The sequence below is a fragment of the Haliotis rufescens genome, unplaced genomic scaffold, assembly GCF_023055435.1.
Source record: "Haliotis rufescens isolate VD_foot unplaced genomic scaffold, xgHalRufe1.0.p SCAF_17, whole genome shotgun sequence".
In the NCBI taxonomy this organism is placed as follows: Eukaryota; Metazoa; Mollusca; class Gastropoda; order Lepetellida; family Haliotidae; genus Haliotis; species Haliotis rufescens.
In genome coordinates, this window is record NW_025963857.1 from 27,964,364 (window position 1) to 27,981,932 (window position 17,569).

At 38.4% G+C, this 17,569-nt stretch overlaps 1 protein-coding gene across 1 annotated transcript; it reads right to left on the bottom strand.

Moving 5' to 3' along the window:
- Positions 1-2,135: 2,135 nt before the first annotated feature.
- Positions 2,136-16,875, bottom strand: LOC124138557 (sodium-dependent proline transporter-like). The gene is made up of 13 exons (XM_046505269.2): positions 16,592-16,875; positions 14,547-14,678; positions 12,505-12,799; positions 12,212-12,344; positions 11,457-11,591; positions 10,744-10,847; positions 10,115-10,239; positions 4,988-5,100; positions 4,460-4,591; positions 4,027-4,126; positions 3,483-3,583; positions 3,223-3,390; positions 2,136-2,340 (listed from the first exon to the last, which is right to left on the bottom strand). The coding sequence occupies exons 1-13, from the start codon at positions 16,806-16,808 to the stop codon at positions 2,218-2,220; spliced, it is 1,878 nt and encodes a 625-aa protein (XP_046361225.2). The 5' UTR covers positions 16,809-16,875; the 3' UTR covers positions 2,136-2,217.
- Positions 16,876-17,569: the final 694 nt, after the last annotated feature.

Here is a 17,569-nt window from a genome sequence, read left to right on the forward strand (position 1 = left end):
GATCATGGTAAAATCATATTTTGAAACCTTTGCCGTTACGTTCCAAACTTTGGACATGCGTGTGCAAGAATTATACATGTAAACATGTACATGTCATGCTTAATCATTCGAAAGGTTTCGGGATGGTTCATCTTCGAGTAGACTGGCGATTCAAAGCCCTTTTGGATCTGACTTATGTCTTAACTACTTGACTACTTGCCAAGCGTTTATTGGTGACTTATATTCCTGACTGATACTAATACAATTCTGGAACGAGGACATGCCTATTAAGTGCGCTCACATTTATTCTATAAGGGCCTGTTACTTTTTGTTGCTACCACTTATTCGACCCAATTTATTGCATTCAATTTGTTTCTTGCAAACCGAAAATTTTGTTGTTGTTTTTAAAAAAAATATAATTTGTTGATGATTCAATTAAAATGATCTTGATCTGTTGTTGTCATTTAAGGATTTCACAGTTTGGTTAATCTTTGCATTTCAATTTGGATACTGTGTAACAGGACGCCGCACCATGGCACGTGTATTTTTTTATTTCAATTGTGCGCAGTAAGATGGCAGCGGAAATATATCTCGACTTCCTTCTGTATTTTCTAGCTTCTTTACAATCTTGGTGTTAGCAAGTTTTGTGAATATGAGCGTTTGAGAGTTTGCCTTCGTCTCCAATAGAATTCAGCTCATCAACTGAATACCGGTACAACTATACCGGTATATTTTAGTTTATCAGTACATAGAAGTTGAAATAAAGATCAGTTGACCTTCATAAAATTCCGACTGGAAGAAGGTGGATCGCCGGCTGTAAAACAGTTGCAAACATTATTGCAATATGGTCTCTACAATAAGAGTCCTCATGGAGTAACCATTCACATTCATACCATACATTCAGTAGGTTTGCATCTGTTAAGGACCGATCAACAGCAGAATTTGTGCCAGTGGCAGGATGTGTTTGAATCATCATTAAAATGCATGAGTTATCTACAAATGGTTGGTGATGAAAATTCGAACTCAGACCCCTTATTCATTTCTTTTCAAATTGTCTTACCCATGCATCCTATCTTAACCATGTACATCCACGAAACCTTGTTTTCATCATATAACTTGGCCAGTTTTGATTTTTACACATCAGTATAGTACGACATCCTGTAAATGAACCGCCTCCGTAGTCTTGTGGTAGAGCGTCCGCCCGGAGAGCGGAAGGTCCAGGGTTCGATCCCCGGCCGCGTCATACCAAAAGACCTTAAAAGATGGTACTTGGTGTTACCCTGTCTCGCGCTTGGCATTAAGGGGCTTAAACAAGGACTGGTCGGCTCGGAGTCAGTATACTGTGTCTGAGTGGGGTTTTCATGTTAAACTGCGGCATGGTATCTCAGTGAGCAAGCACTATAAATCGGCATCAGTCCGGACTAGTACAAGCAGCAACAAACACACACACACACACACACACACACGTGCATGCACGTCGCTCTATAAGTGCAATAATCTTGGACGCGACGTTAAACCCAATTTCACCTCACCTAACCTCTTGTAAATGATCCATTCTGGACCAGGGATGCATAAGCATGAGCTTTGGTTTTTCGATCTGTTTTAGACTACTTTTATTACAACAAGCATATGTTTCTTGGCCTTCATGCTTCCCGGGATTCCAGGGGGAAATTGTCCTTCCACAGACAGCCAAATATGTTACTCAGTTATAGGCCACTGTCCAAAAAATACAGACAGTTTGCAGTGTAACATGCACGCGCGTCATCACAAATATGGTTGTACATAAATATATATAGATAACCGTAAAGGCAAAACATTGAATATAGTAATTGATTTCAGGTATTTTTTACCTTAATTGGAATAGACCAGGGTGCCATTGTACAAAAACAACCTTTGCGCTACGACGGCCGTGAGCCAATGTTAAGGTATGGGAGTTACGATTACCTTAACGCTAAGATCGCTTTGTGCAACGGCATTAGTGTTACATAAGACATCACGGTGTTCACTTTACTTATATGTCAATACAAGCTTTATTCTGTAAGAAGCAGGATGTCTTGATCTTTCACTGAAAAAATCCGATTTCAAGAAAATGTATTTTGAAAATATAAACCTCCCCTATCATAATGAAAATGACACGACCAGAATGTTTATTATGATTTATTGTCCTTGAGTGTTTTTATCCAAAGGAAGTTATTTAAAGTTGACTTCCCGACCCATATGAACCTGGTATTCCTTTGACTACCATTTATGTATCCTAAAGGAGTTCCTCCAGTTAGTCTTCCTGTGTCTGGAATACTCAATACGTCTTTTTGTGGAGTTTGGTCCCCAAGTGGAGTCAGGTTTCAAGCAAGTGCGCACACGCTGTCAAATAAAACAAAAATATATCATGAAGCATTCAATGAAACCGATAAATTACACAAAAAAACATACACGCTTATATTCTTATTGGGAGGAAAAGCACATATAATGGAGATTAGCTTTACAGATATAATACTTAAAAGGTGTGGACATTGTGCAGAACCACCCTGATTGTACACAACGATGTTATTGTATTGGCCAACTTACTCTCACCATAATGTTTGACCATTTAATATATTAAGATCGCCAAACGGTTGACAAATCCAATGTTGATTGAAAAAAGGTTTTGAAATTTGCTGCCCCCGATTGCGCAGGGTACTCTCACTTTTTCATGTTTCACTATCGATACGGATTGATATACATATGGTTATGATAAAGTCGGAATCGTGTAAAGGATCTTATGATTTCTTATGATTATGAAAACGGTTTTGTCGCTTGATAACGGTGCCAGAAACTGCACCGAAACTTGGCTCCTAATTGTTGTTCATCCATACATCTTATCCTTACTTATTGAATAGCCTGGCCTGATACAGACGAAGCTTATAAAATATGAACAGTTCACAATACACATGATCCTTATTCCTTTATGTATCTCGACGTGTTCATTTAAAGACCTCGATTAACCAGGCTCGGATATCCGACGAAACAGATTTCAGTGTGAATGGATCACTGAAAATTAGTGACGACACCAGGTGTTCACGAGAAGGGTAATCATATAGTGCCACTCACACAATTTGCATAAACAGTATGTGTTTGTTGCCAGTCACTTAACAGTCCTCATCCAACAAGCTCCTTTTTTCTAAGCGAATTATGTGTATTTTAGTTGGCATTTTGAGAGCAATACTGTCAAACGTAATACACATTTTTATCTAACAAAACACTTACGTCAACAAACGTCCCTTTTGCCTTGGATAACTCGTTTATCATACAGATCGGCACCGGTACTATAGACACCAGGCCAATAAATAGTCCAATAGCAACGCCATATGTCGGGTATACGTAGTCATTATAGGCAGGAACGTCGTACTGTACTATTGTGAGGATGAAGCACATCTGAAATATAGTATGGTACAGTGAATGTAACAAAACGACACAAAATGTACATGGGAAACAAATCATGGATAATACGCCATTTTTGGACTTACCGTTAACAGTGCAGGTGTCAAAAAGCACCAGAGAGTCTTCATATAGATAGGTGGTTTCCGTCCTAGCATCATCTCGATGTCACTACTGAATAGGTCAGCACCTGAGGCAACAGGTTAAGATGTCACTCAATACATGACACAACTTGTATATCATGAGGTAAAGCACAAATGAGCAATAGGCTGCTCCGACTAACACTTTAGAAGACGATGAATTAATAATGTCTTTTATTTTTTAAAAATAATTTCACACTCCAATATATGCATATAAGTTATTCTTTAAATGAAAAAATGAGGTACGTTCAATCACCCCTATGATGATACTAGTCTAACTATCAAATTAACACAATATTCATATAACTAATATATGACATGTAACTATTCGACACTGTTAATTCACCCAAAGCTGATTCGAATCTATCAATTTGACACATATACAAAGTGTTAAATATTCTGAACAGTGACACAATTTTAACTTTGAAATCAACACCTTTAAGCATGTAATGTGTTTTTAAATGTACGTATAGGACACAGAAATCAGCCGTACCGTATATCCAACCAATGATGATGCACTCAAGGATGCCTATAAGCATGGTGCTGAAGCTCGCCACATACCAGTCGATCAACATGTACACGTATATGCCACCCTATACAATAACGCAGTTCATATTTACTATTCATCATTGAAATCGTATTAGGTGAGTGAGTGAGTGAGTATGGTTTTACGCCGCTTTTAGCAATATTCCAGCAATATCACGGCGGTGTATTAGGATAAATATAAAATATAAAATATAAAATGAAGAATACAGGCAAGTGCTCCAAGATCCAAAGAGCCTCGATAGAACTGAAAGTGTTCGCCTATAAAAGGATAGATTTACCCTGTGTTTATGGATATATATTATATATTGCTTTGTGAACAACTCTAGGATTTCGAGGTCACTAATTATCACGGCACAGAAACCTCATCACAGCCTCCTCACCCGAGTTGTGAAGACCAAGCCAACAAGGAAGCTGAAAATGCAAACAAGAGCTGTCACCCAGCTCCGTCGGCGTTGGAGCTGTTTAGGGAACGTGTCTATAATTGCAGTCACCGTCGTTTCCAATGCGCAAAACTAGAGCAAACATAAACAACATCAGTCAGAAGGAACACATTCTTAAGAATGTATATGCCTTTATTGACAGCAAGTATATTCAAGGAGTGTTGTAAAAGGGACAACATGAAACGGAATGAAAACATTAGTTTGTTTGAGGTTTAAACATGTTTCACTGATTTCTCTAGAATTTCATTAACTGACTTTCTTATTGATGCATAACTGTTTGACGATATTTCGACCATATACAATTATGTGTTAAATCATAACGGTATAATCACATATCAGCTGTTTACTTCGGCCAAATAATATTAAACTAAATGTTTGTTTAAATGTCGCAACGACAAGGTTTTACATTTTCATGATTTTCCAGGACAAACTGTTGGGTGTCATTGGACAGAACCATTGAAATCTGACCTCGCTATCAGCTCCCACTGTGACAAGCATAACAAAGAAGATGACTGAAGACACTTGTGGAAACGGAAGTTCAGCAAGGGCTTCTGGATAAGTCACAAAGCCAAGACCAGGACCTGCGGAATATCACAAGTAATGCAGGCCCCAGACATGTCACTTTGGTGAAACCCATGAGCACGGGTTGGTTGGTTGGTTTGTTGTTTTACGCCGCACTCAGCAATATTCCAGCTATATGACGGCGGTCTGTAAATAATCGAGTCTGGACCAGACAATCCAGTGATTAAAATCATGAGCATCGATCCACGCAATTGGGATCGATGACCTGCATCAACCAAGTCAGCGGGCCTGACTACCCGATCCCGTTAGTCGCCTTTTACGACAAGCATAGTCACCTTTTACGGCAGGCATGGGTTGCTGAAGACCTATTCTACCCCGGAATCTTCACGGGTCGAAAGCCATGAGCACGGGTTGGTGCTGGACAAACCTTGACACATAATCAGGGCGAATCTGGGATTCGAACCGGTGATGACAGACACGCCTCCGGGACTTAACTCTGCACTTTGAACGCGGCGTCCCAGACGACTAAGTTTTGATATTTTGTGTACAAAATTGTGTGCGTGACCAGATGACATTTTCTTGCGATTAACGGTGTGTTTACATGTATCTCTAAACAGAAAGGGAATTGAATTTCATTAAGGGCAAGTTGATTTGCAATTGTAATACAAAACATTAAATGTTGATGTCCTTCTTACAAGTATAAACCGCCCAGTGATCTAGTGGCAGAGCGTCCAACCGAAGTGTGGAGGGTCCGGTGTTCGATCCCCGGCCGCGTCATACCAAAAGACGTTAAATGATGGTACTTATTGTTACCCTGCCTGGTGCTCGCCAGTGAGGGGCTAAAAGAAGAACTGGTCGGCTCGGAGTCAGTATACCTCACATCACATTTACAAAGTATCAGAATATTTCCATCAGCTATATCTGTGAAACGTTTCACTATGGAAGCGGATTAGTGCCACAGTCTAAAAAAACAATATCATCTACGTAGAAGATACTTAAAGCTACGTAGGTGATTCTTTCATCTACGTAGATGATACCTACACGTACGCAGATGATACAGTAACTATAATCTACGCAGATGATGCTTTCATCGAAGTATATGATGCTTTCATCGACGCATATGATACTGTTCACATCTACGGAGAAGATACTTTCATTTAGGCATCAATATTATCTCGAGTTATCGCCAGCAGTTCCGGGTCAGTTATATATAACCACTGGCGTAATTTAAAATGACCGATTGGTGTGACTTTCTGCTTTCTATTGAGGTATTATCTAAACATTGCATAAAGTAAATCTTCATTTCAACAACCGTAATAAAGAGTGGGGAGCAGAAAATGTTCTCCAAACTACAAAAATATAAACAGCTATAGGTCATTATTCAAAATTTTAGCGAAATTATATATCAACCATAACATGGTTAAAGCAGGGGGAATATGTTAATCCTAATGATTTCTCCATTATGGAAATTAGGTTTAAGATGTAAAACGTGAATATGAAGGGGTAAGAATCAATCAAACTATAAACCTATATCAAACCAATATCTGTCAAAAATCTATAAAAGCACTAAACGTGCAATTCTGCAGTTGCGTTGTTATTTTAGCGCTAATAATTTTACACGTTGAAGATAAACAACCAACATGCTTCCAAACAGTTAATCAAATTAACGGTAATTATGTAATCGTCTTTATTGAAAATATAAACGTTTGTATCCAACTTGGGTTACAACTGCATGAAACAATATCACCGTCAGAGTAACGATACGGACGATTATAATATCACATACGGAGATGAAAGTATCATCTACGTAGTTAAAAGTATTATCTACTTAGATGATAATTTAGTTTAGACTGTGCCATTAATACATTTCCATATTTCACAGAAGCAACCTTCTTCCTGAACAGGACCTTGACTAATCTGAATACAACCTTTTCAAAGCAGTGTCTAACACAAAGCAGTCATAAACCAGATTTGATATTAAACATATTAAAAAAATTGTGAGCATGTTATATCTGGTTATTTCTATGTGTACTCTCTGAAAAGAAGCATAGTCACTATTGCCCAGAACAAGCATGTGATGTTCAACCTCACTGGTCCTGTGTCTTAAGGGACAATTACACGGTACAACTAGTTAATTGTTGTAACAATTTGTTGTATGCAACTAGTTGTATACAATTTGTTGTATGCAATTAGTTGTACAAACTGAAGTTGTATACAACTCAGCATTAACACGGCGTAGAGTTGCACACAACTCGGATCTCGCGAGATCTCTGACCAATAGCTTGTGATTCACTACATTACCGCTAGAATCCTGTTTGGGATTTTCAGACGCACACTTTTGAAAAATGAAAGCTGTGCGAGAAATGGGCCAACCCCTAACTTTGCAACTTGAGTTGTACATTATTTAATTGACAACTCCATGGTGAAAAATTAAAAACTGGTTTCAAAAGCAAAAAGGGCTAAATGTTCTCCAAGTTTCTGTTGTCCTACCGAAAAAAATCTAAAATGTGGCCAAATGTTATGGTACATAGATAAAGTACAGTGCGACGAAATGTTTTATTTGACCGCTTTATGTAAACTGTGAGTGAACACAATACTGCCTTATATATCAACAACATAATGACATACATAATAGAATTGTACGGTTTTGTATAACGTGGCACATTCAATACGAAAATGTACTTGTTCTATGTGGCAAAATGATAATTTCCGCTATGACGTCAAAACACAAGGGAGGGGTGTACATGTACAACATACCTCCAGTATGTAACTCCGCATCCGTCATGTCCGTGGTGAGCAATTGCTATGGCTCTCATTACCTTCTGGTACATCTTTGTTCATGTGTACCCAAAATGTTCCCACACACCTTTATCAATATTGGTAAGAGTCGTTTCCTTTTCATGGACATTAAATGATTGTCATCCGAAATTTTCTAATTTGGTAATAAAAATTATTGAATGTCCTGTACAACTTATGAAAGTGTCCTATGGCCAGCTGAAACCAGATACTTTTAGGTTTTATACCAGTTAATAATAAACGATGAAATAGGTACCACAAAAAATAAATAGTACCTATATATCCACTAATATTCGTTCATAGTGGAGAAAATTTTGATTAAGAGAACAAAATGTTAGGCTTTATCAATACAACAGCTCCCCACTCCACCCATCAACGCACACCTAAACCCAAACACACCATGACCCGCCCCTCACCTATGAATATCAAATGGTCGGCCACTATTTACACGCGCACCTTAAGCAACCTTTAGACATCAATTTTCCGCTAATCAAACGGTAAAATACAAATGTAAAACAAATAGGGTTTTTTCAGACTTGTGCATACATTAATAAACATATAATGGGTGGAAAAATTCTTCAGGTATACATTTTCTTTTATTTTAAGAAATGAAGTGGCTTCTGAATTGGACCTATTTATAGATATTTGCCATAATTACTATTTCACGATTCTCCAAAGGAAATATGTACATTCATTCATGAGTGTGTTCATTCACAAAGCATCTTATTGGAAGGACATGCATTACACGACACGAGGTATTGCAATTTCTCTGTTTAAACAGAAGTTTCATAAATTCTGTGGCATTTTAAATAAAATGAAACAGTTTTGAAAAAATATACCCATGTTGAAGCAGTAAAAATTTTTTACTGGTTCAAAAGATATTTAAGAGATATTCAAAATATTATTCAATATTGAAACAAACGGGTTGAAATGAATGTGTTGTGTACAAATTCACCCGCACCCCAAAGAAGATTACAAATATGTACAACGAAGTAGGTGCTGACGTATACTAATATGACATGACTACCGGTTACCTTCACAACACAGCGAGTTCACTGATAGTACGCGGAATGTTCGGTTTATCCTTGATGCAGGGATTACATATGTACATAAATGAGTCCTGCAAGTTAAATAATCAGTAACAATATATCTGAAATCAGCATGCTATATTTGTTTTTATGTTTCCATTCTAGCCTTGATACTACGTGAAAAGGCAGACCAATACCGTCGTCAGTGTGCGTTATTTTGAGTCAGTCATGGCGTCACGTGGAACGATGTCCGTTTACTTTTCCAAATCATTGTCAAAGTATCTAATTATTTATTCCTCATTTCATGCAACGATTATCGCGCCCTGCACCCTCGCAGTAATCTGAGTTTATGTATGCAACAAATTGACGACTTGATCTATCAAGATAGTAGGAAATGGTAACATGTAATACTAGAAATTTCCCAACAAGAAGCCCAATGGAAGGTTTCAGAACACAGGGCTTAGTTTCACACTTGAATATTTCGGATGATTTCATTTCGACCATTTGTATTAGTGATTTAGATAATTTGTCAGTTGAATGTTAATGGTATAATGACTTCAGAGACGTATGTATCGTAGCTTAGTGTAAAATATTTTTGATGTGTATGGCATCTCGACAGACGCGAAAGAATCGTGATTTTGTAACACTATCCAACATAGAGGTTAGGTGCAGAGTTTTTACGTTTCGAAAACGAATATAGGGTTACCGTACTTTTCAGAATGATTATTTGTGTTTTGAGAAAGAGCAAATACCCGATACTTTTGAACTTGTCGCATGGAAATAGAGCATGTCCTATTTCGTACAACTCACTTCCAACAAGTTTCATACATCAGAAGTTGAACCGACTTGCCTGTTCACACGATGCAATGTGTTGCAAGCAACAGATTGTAGACAATTAGTTGTACCGTGTGAATGCGCCTTTAGGAGATATCATGTACATGAACCCCACTATGAAGTACAGTTGCTTGTCGTTGGTTCGTATGCCAGATTTGCTTCAATTATTATCCTGATTATAGTCAGAACAGTACTTGTGCTCATGATATTTCATTAAATATATTTGAATAGCAAACTTAAAAGGATTTCCTCACGCCTTACCCTGAAATGCTGTTACTGGTGAAAAAAACACCTTTGAAAGTGATGTAAAACCCATTTCACTATATCAGTCTCTCACCAGCATCTTACTCTAAACGGCTGTTCTGGGTCTATTTACCGACCAGTCTTTATTGATTTCTTACTGAACCATTCTCACCTGCTTTGGTAACCTCTGATATGTGCATTCCTTTTTTCTCCGCCATAAATCCAAGAACCGAGAAGATGGCGAAGCCTGCATAGAAACTGGTGCCCTCGCTCAGGAAAGTAATGATGACAGCATCTCTGCAGGTTTTGATTCAGACATAATACTCTTTCGATATTTGTCTGGACATAAGACCTTTCGGCCCAAAGTATATAATTTGTCCATGGATACACATGTTTGAATACGAAAATATACATTTAATTAAATAATAAGATATTAAACATTCATACGTACAAAAAGTACACATTTACATTTGTCATGTATTACTACACAAATAAGTAAATTGTTCATGATCAGTGTAGAAGTTTAAATATAAGTTATACACTGAGATATTTCTCCCTTGCCCTCATGACTCTCTTTACAAATTCTACCAACTGGTCATTTATATAAACATGCTCGCACATTACTGCTGCACATATCGCATACTGAATAATGTGTATATTATAATTGAGCACACGTAAAACAATAACACTATGGACTCAACTATGAGCCATTGCAGGAGGACAAACAAAATTTCACATTCAGCGCAAAGCGTTCACGCCAGTTGCAGTAAATTTTCTAAAACATGATGTCAGTGAGTATACCTGTAACAGTTGTTGGAGAATATGTTGTAGCTGGACATGGTGTGGAGGCCACCCCAGGTGATGCCGAGAGAGTAGAAAATTTGCAGCAATGCCTCCAACCACACCTGAAAACAGAGATATGTTCCGATTGCAGCTGCGAGACAAATGTGTACATGATTCTCAGACTACATGACAGATGACTTCAACTTTCCAATGGTCAACGTTCTCTCCATATACTGCAATATTCTAGCAGGTCAAGCTTTAAGTGTCTACAAGTCACAAATTTTGATGAACAATCAGACAAGCTCTTTCTTCCAGGATTTCAAATACATGTAGGATAATAACACTCTTGCCCAAAAATATTTGCGCAGGGCTACAAATCCAAGGCCGTAGTTGAACTTTCAAAAAGTGTTACGTCAAACATTTCAAAGACATTTCAAAATTCCATGCATCATGACAATAATGATGCCAAATACTATTACTATTCCGTCTTGACTTGTACCATCTGTTCCCATGTTTTTTCAGGTGAACAATTGACTTGCAAAGGTGTTTGTGACGGGTGCCACGGGGGCAGGATACGCTCATTTTTTTCACGAACACCTGGTACCACACTTATTAATAATGATTCATAAACAAACACATGCTTAAGATCTAGTCAGAATCGAACAGTGGATTCTACTTTACCAAAGATTTCTTTTGAGTATGGAATGGGTTTCTATGGAGAGTTACTTGACCTGGAAATCAGCCAGTCGACTGAAGTCTGGCTTGACGTAGAATATGATGCCCTGCAGAGATCCAGGCAACATCATAGCGCGCACGATGATGACTGTGAGGAGTATATAAGGAAGGGGGGCAGTCACATACACCACCTGGAAGAGGAACCACCGATCAGATACCATCTCCAAAGACGATGCCTACTACAGGTGTCAACTGTACCGACATTGTCATGTTATATTCAAGAAGCTGATTGTCTCCCATGTCTATATGTAGGGAATACGTTAATAACACTTGAAATAATAAATAAGAACTAATTATATCTCACAGGGGTCCCATACCATGCAAGGTTAAAATGACACTTTCACCATAGACACAGGGGTATATCTCAAGTAAATTAGATGCAAGCACTTCTTCCTGAGGTCAGTGACGACCCGCAGTTCAGATTCACAGAATGTTTTCTAATAGGAGGGGTTTGTTTTGCAGACCAATAATGCAGAAATGTATAAGTTTAACGTGTCAATCCAAACACACTGAACTCACTCAAAAGCCATCGGGTTTTTTGCTTTCATTTATTTAAACAATATATAACATTGCTTTAATACATATCTCTTTATCATGATTACACTTCAAGGAATTTGCACAATTTGCACAAACCATCAACAAACAAGGACACAATGATTGGTTTCCCTCTGAAGCAAATTTTATAGCACAAGGAACCATATTCTCGAACCCCCTGCATGCACCCTCAGAATGGAATGGAACTATTACAAACCTTTCCAACAGATTTTACACCTTTCACCAGACAGAGAAAAATAATGACCCATGCAGCAAATAAAACAACAACCAAATGCCACTGAAGTCCATCCATTTCATGTAGTCCTGTAGAAACACGCAGTGTGTTGTACCTGAAACAAACTTGTGTATTCAAATGACTATTAATGTATGAGACTACATGATTCGCATCAAATAAGCATATGGTATGTACTTAATAACATTTGCAGATCCTATATGAGCACCTTCCAGGAAGTTTATTCCTTTTTTGTTTAAAAGTAGCCATTTCCTTACTGCCAGAACTCTTCCGCTGCTGATCTTGAAACATTAGAAATGCTTTTGATTGGTGTACTGACGTTCCTAGGTGTTTGTGTAGAGCCGAGGAAGCTAACGTTGTACATGACACTAGCGTTGCCTGTCTGGGGGGTGTCCCACGTGGTACACGCGGGCGTGTTCCACCAGTTGGAGCAGGTGGTCCAGGGCAGGACAGGATAGAAGGACATCACCAGGTAGTACAGGACCCAGGCAATGATCAGGTTGAAGTAGAATGAAAACAGGTAGGAGATCATACTCATCGCATAACCCAAGCCTGAGGAAGAAGTGTGGATATATTATAATCATATCATGTTTGTTTGTTTGTTCGTTTGTTGTTTAATGCCGTACTCACCAATATTCCAGCTTTATGACGGCGGTCTGTAAATAATCGAGTCAGGGCCAGACAATCAAGTGATTTAAATCATGAGCATCAGCCATGTTAGCGTCATCTTCACAAGTACATGTATAATAATATTATAACAAACGTTTAGTATGTAGCGGTATGAAATGGTGTTGCATCAGATGATATGTGGTATGAAATTATGTGATTTCATTGATTATGGTATATTCGAAGTAATACTTGTAATGCTGTCATATGACACGGTATGGAATTGTACGGCATGGTATGACACCGGTTTACACGTGGTTTGGAATGTAAAGCAGTCATGTTCTGTGGTATACTCTGAGATGGATTAAGATTGAAAACAAAAAATCTAACGCGCCGACAGGACCTTTTCCTGCGATAAAGTTCACTTTTGAATCACGCCATAATGCGCTGGCGTAGTGACGTGGTTCAAATGACCTCCCTCTGTGATCTGACGTATCTGAGGTAACACAGTTCCTGTCAATCAAGAAGACGCATCCGTATCAATTATTGATTTGTGAAACAGTTTCTTACAATGAATTGGATAAAACACTTCATGGTGTTGACAATCGTGAGACGGAAAAACATATGTATCAAACAAATTGTAATGGTGACAGTTGTCATAGGTTGTTTGTTAACTAGGTCTGAATTGTGAAAAATTGCAAGTTTGAATTGTTTTATCTAAACATGTAATAGGTGAATTTTCAAGTGTGAATTATATTATAGATAATTCTAGATAATACTTACTTTAATACCGAAAGAGCCATATGCTATGGGAAACTTGAAGTTAGTATTTTGCATTTACAGTTGCTTGATATTCAATTTAGTTGCTACTTCAAAACTTACATGTTGAATTATAGATATATTGTTAATTACTGGTTTAAACAACTACATGGTCTGTCTGATGAGACGCACCATGCCGGACAATCTAGCTGTCACATAACATCTAATTTGTTATATTCACAGGCCTTTACAGATGATAAACTACACATCAACACAGAGCACGATCGTTTTGTTGTTCCTGCGACATGTCAGCGAAAATTAATTTGACTATTAATTTGCCTTATAGACCTCGTCAAAGATCTCTTTATAGTCTCTGATCTAGTTCAATTGATATATAACCGTTCGTAGTCACAGACTGATGATCCTTATCCGGATTGTAAGCACGCGATCAAAACTCAACGATGACGTTTATCACAAGCAAAATGTGACTCTAATGAACCAAAACTATCAATATAAATACACATCCTGTTACATTATACTGTACCGATAATAGAGTGGGACTGATTTAACTTCAGATTACACAATTTTGCGGTGTTATATTATGTAAAAAACGTACCCCAATGTGACGTGTAAAACAGAATATGTTTGCCCTGAACTATTGTAGCACTCAAACGTCATCGTGCTTCAACTATAATAGTTCAGGGCAAAACTATACTTTATTAAACTTCACATGGGGGTAGGAGAAACTGTACTTTTATAGCATGGTATCACATGGTGTGTTAGAAAACGTCGCTGAGTAATGGCATGGACCTTTTGTGTAAAAAAGTATATACAGTACAACACGTTATGATATCAGGTTACAGATTATCTATCATCTGAAGATGAGTGTGAAATGTGGAAAGAATATTTTGCATATCATTCCCAAGTACATCACCTTTAAAGAGAGGGCAAATGCTCCACACATGCATGGCCCCACGTCCAGAGAACTGGCCAATAGAAACCTCCAAAAAGAATAGCGGTAGGCCCACCAGGACGAGGCAGATCAAATAGGGAATCAGGAACGCTCCTAGTACCAAAAATGGATTAGAAACATGAGTACTGCATTTATAAGGCTTTTCAGCTCTTACAATTGGACATTATTTCATGACTTGTGACCGGTGGCACCGATCGGGAAGTATACGCTCGCCCTTTCGCGAACATCTTGTATCATCACTTTATGATCGTCATTCAAAAACACATGTTCATGATAAGTCGAAAACGAACAATGAAATATTCTTGTAAGAGATATTTCTTATGAATATAGAAAGGGTTTTGTCGCTTTTATTTAACTGTTTATTTGGCCATGTTTCTGGACATTCAATGTCGGATTAATTATTATCAGTTAGGAGATCAATGTTTTGGCCAAGAAGTAGCTTCTTATGACCTAGTGGTCAGTTTATGACAACTAATAAACAAAGAACAATACATAGATGTTTCAGTCAGATAACTAACCTTACGAATGAGAACCTTTTGGTGATGCATTTGTTGCGATGAACGTAAGCATTGTAAACAATGTGTTTGACCGAAAATGTTGTTCAAAAGGTTTATTTAGGAGATAGTATGTGTCAACAATATCATTAAGATACGGAAATACTTTAGATACACTTGCCAGTAGAAGATGTTTCATAACATCTTCAAACTGAAGTAAATATAGAGATTTATTTAATGGAAAAACGTAAACCTGCCAAAGAAATAAAGGTCACCATACACAGATGGTCGATCACGTATAACTAATAGAACACAGGACAGATTAATACGGCTACGTGAAAGAACCACCACGGCCACCTCTGCAACTACGGCAATACATGGATTGCGTAGGATATCAGCCAAGACAGTGCGGAACCGTTTAAGCGCGAATGCCTTCAGATGACAAGTTCGATGTGTCATTTTGACCGTCCTACATCAGAGGCTGCGACGTCAATGTTGTCATGGTCACATAGTATGACCACAACTGTGATGAAGACAAGTTTGGTGTTGTGATGAGTCACGTATTATGCTTCGCCGTGCGTATGGCAGACATCGTGTTTACAGACGTGGGGAACGTTATGCACGAAATTGCGTACAGGAAGTGGACAGATGGGGCGGTATTTTTGTGATGATGGGGGCAGCCATCTCCTACACTGATAGAACAGACTTGGTGCAAGTTCAGTGGCATATTCTTAAAGTTTATTACATATATTTTATTTATATGAAATTAATTAACATTGTTAATGCAGATTGACTGTCATGAAGCACGTGTTTATGAATCACTGTTCAATAGCGATGGTACCAGGTATTCGCGAAAAGGGGCGGTCGGGTAGCCTAGTGGTTAAAGCGTTGGATCGTCACGCCGAAGACCCGGGTTCGATTCCCGACATGGGCACAATGTGTGAATCCCATTTCTGGTGTCCCCCGCCGGGATATTGCTGTAATAGTGCTTAAAGCGGCGTAAAACCATACTCACTCACTCACTCACTATTCGCGAAAATATGCTTTTCTGCAAATCATGTACCGTTTGATATTATTACTTTGAAAATGGTACTACCTATTACACAAATACATCTTCTCCAAATAAATTGATAAGCAACCCCAATAACCGTACTAAATAATTAACACGAGAATATAACTGTATGAAAATACATGACTATATTATTGATTTACGAATATGTAACGCAACATGATATGCACATATAGATATGTACATACACGTACATTATTACCAACGCACTTACTGTCGCGACATGTTTCTCAATGAATTGACTTCATTATTTCTCGCAGGTTGTTACTACAGATAATCAAGTTTACAAGGAGAAGCATGTCCCGTAGGCATATGTGTGATTACTTTTTTTTGGATATGAGCTGTGCCTTACTAGCAGTGTACGTTTGTAATCAAAATATGTGATTTATACATCAAATTTCTCATATTCAACTTACAATAAAGCCTTTAGTTATTATTCTTACCTCCACCATTTCTGTTACAGAAATAGGGAAATCTCCATAGATTTCCATAACCAACACAATATCCAACCAAGGACAAAAAGAAATCCATTTGTCGGGTCCACTTGACCCTTCCATCTCCACTCACGCTGACCATATCGACATCCCGAGTGCCGTTGCGGGTGTTGACGTTGGTTTCCGACATGGGGATCTCCTCGTCTACATGTGGCGTCCGATCCATTGTGCTGGCTGTACGGTCTGTGACTCTCCCGTGATATCGCCGCAATTATTCACCTACATGAACAAGGCAAGTATGTCATATCCTAGTTTTAAAACAATACACTCTTTAAAAAAAGAAGCGTACAGGTATAGTATGTAGTTCATAGAACCTGACTACACACAAAGTCTGGTAAATAAATTGGACATATGTTATTGGAAAATGTTGGGGGCCTGATATTCGACAAACGGTGCCCCAAAACGAGGCCATTGTCGATTTGCATGTCTTAAACGGCATTGTTTTCACACTTGTTAAAACATGTAATGGAGGAGAACAGTAGTAAAGCAACATGCACGTGCAAGTTATGGCATTCGTACCTCGTGGTAGTGGCTATAAAAAGGCAAGCATAAGCCAATAATTTGTCATCCAATTGTCAACATTTTCCATGTTAGAAAATGCCGACACTCAACGCCATAGGACGTATCCAAGGAGACATAGTCTTCTGTTGCACGCCACTTCAACGTCCACCACAGCACCATTTGCCGCCTTTGGGACCGATACACACAGTTCAATTCCACTGCAGACCGTCAGAGAACCGGCCGGCCAAGAGCTACCACCCCTGCACAGGATCGCTACATTCGACTGTTCCACATACGTCATCGCAATGCCACAGCTACGGAGACTGCATGGCGCATCCCTGGTTTGACTGTCAGGAACCATATTCGCGAGGCTGGAATCCGACCCAGAAGACCAGTTATCATCCCTTTTTTGCAACAGATCCATCG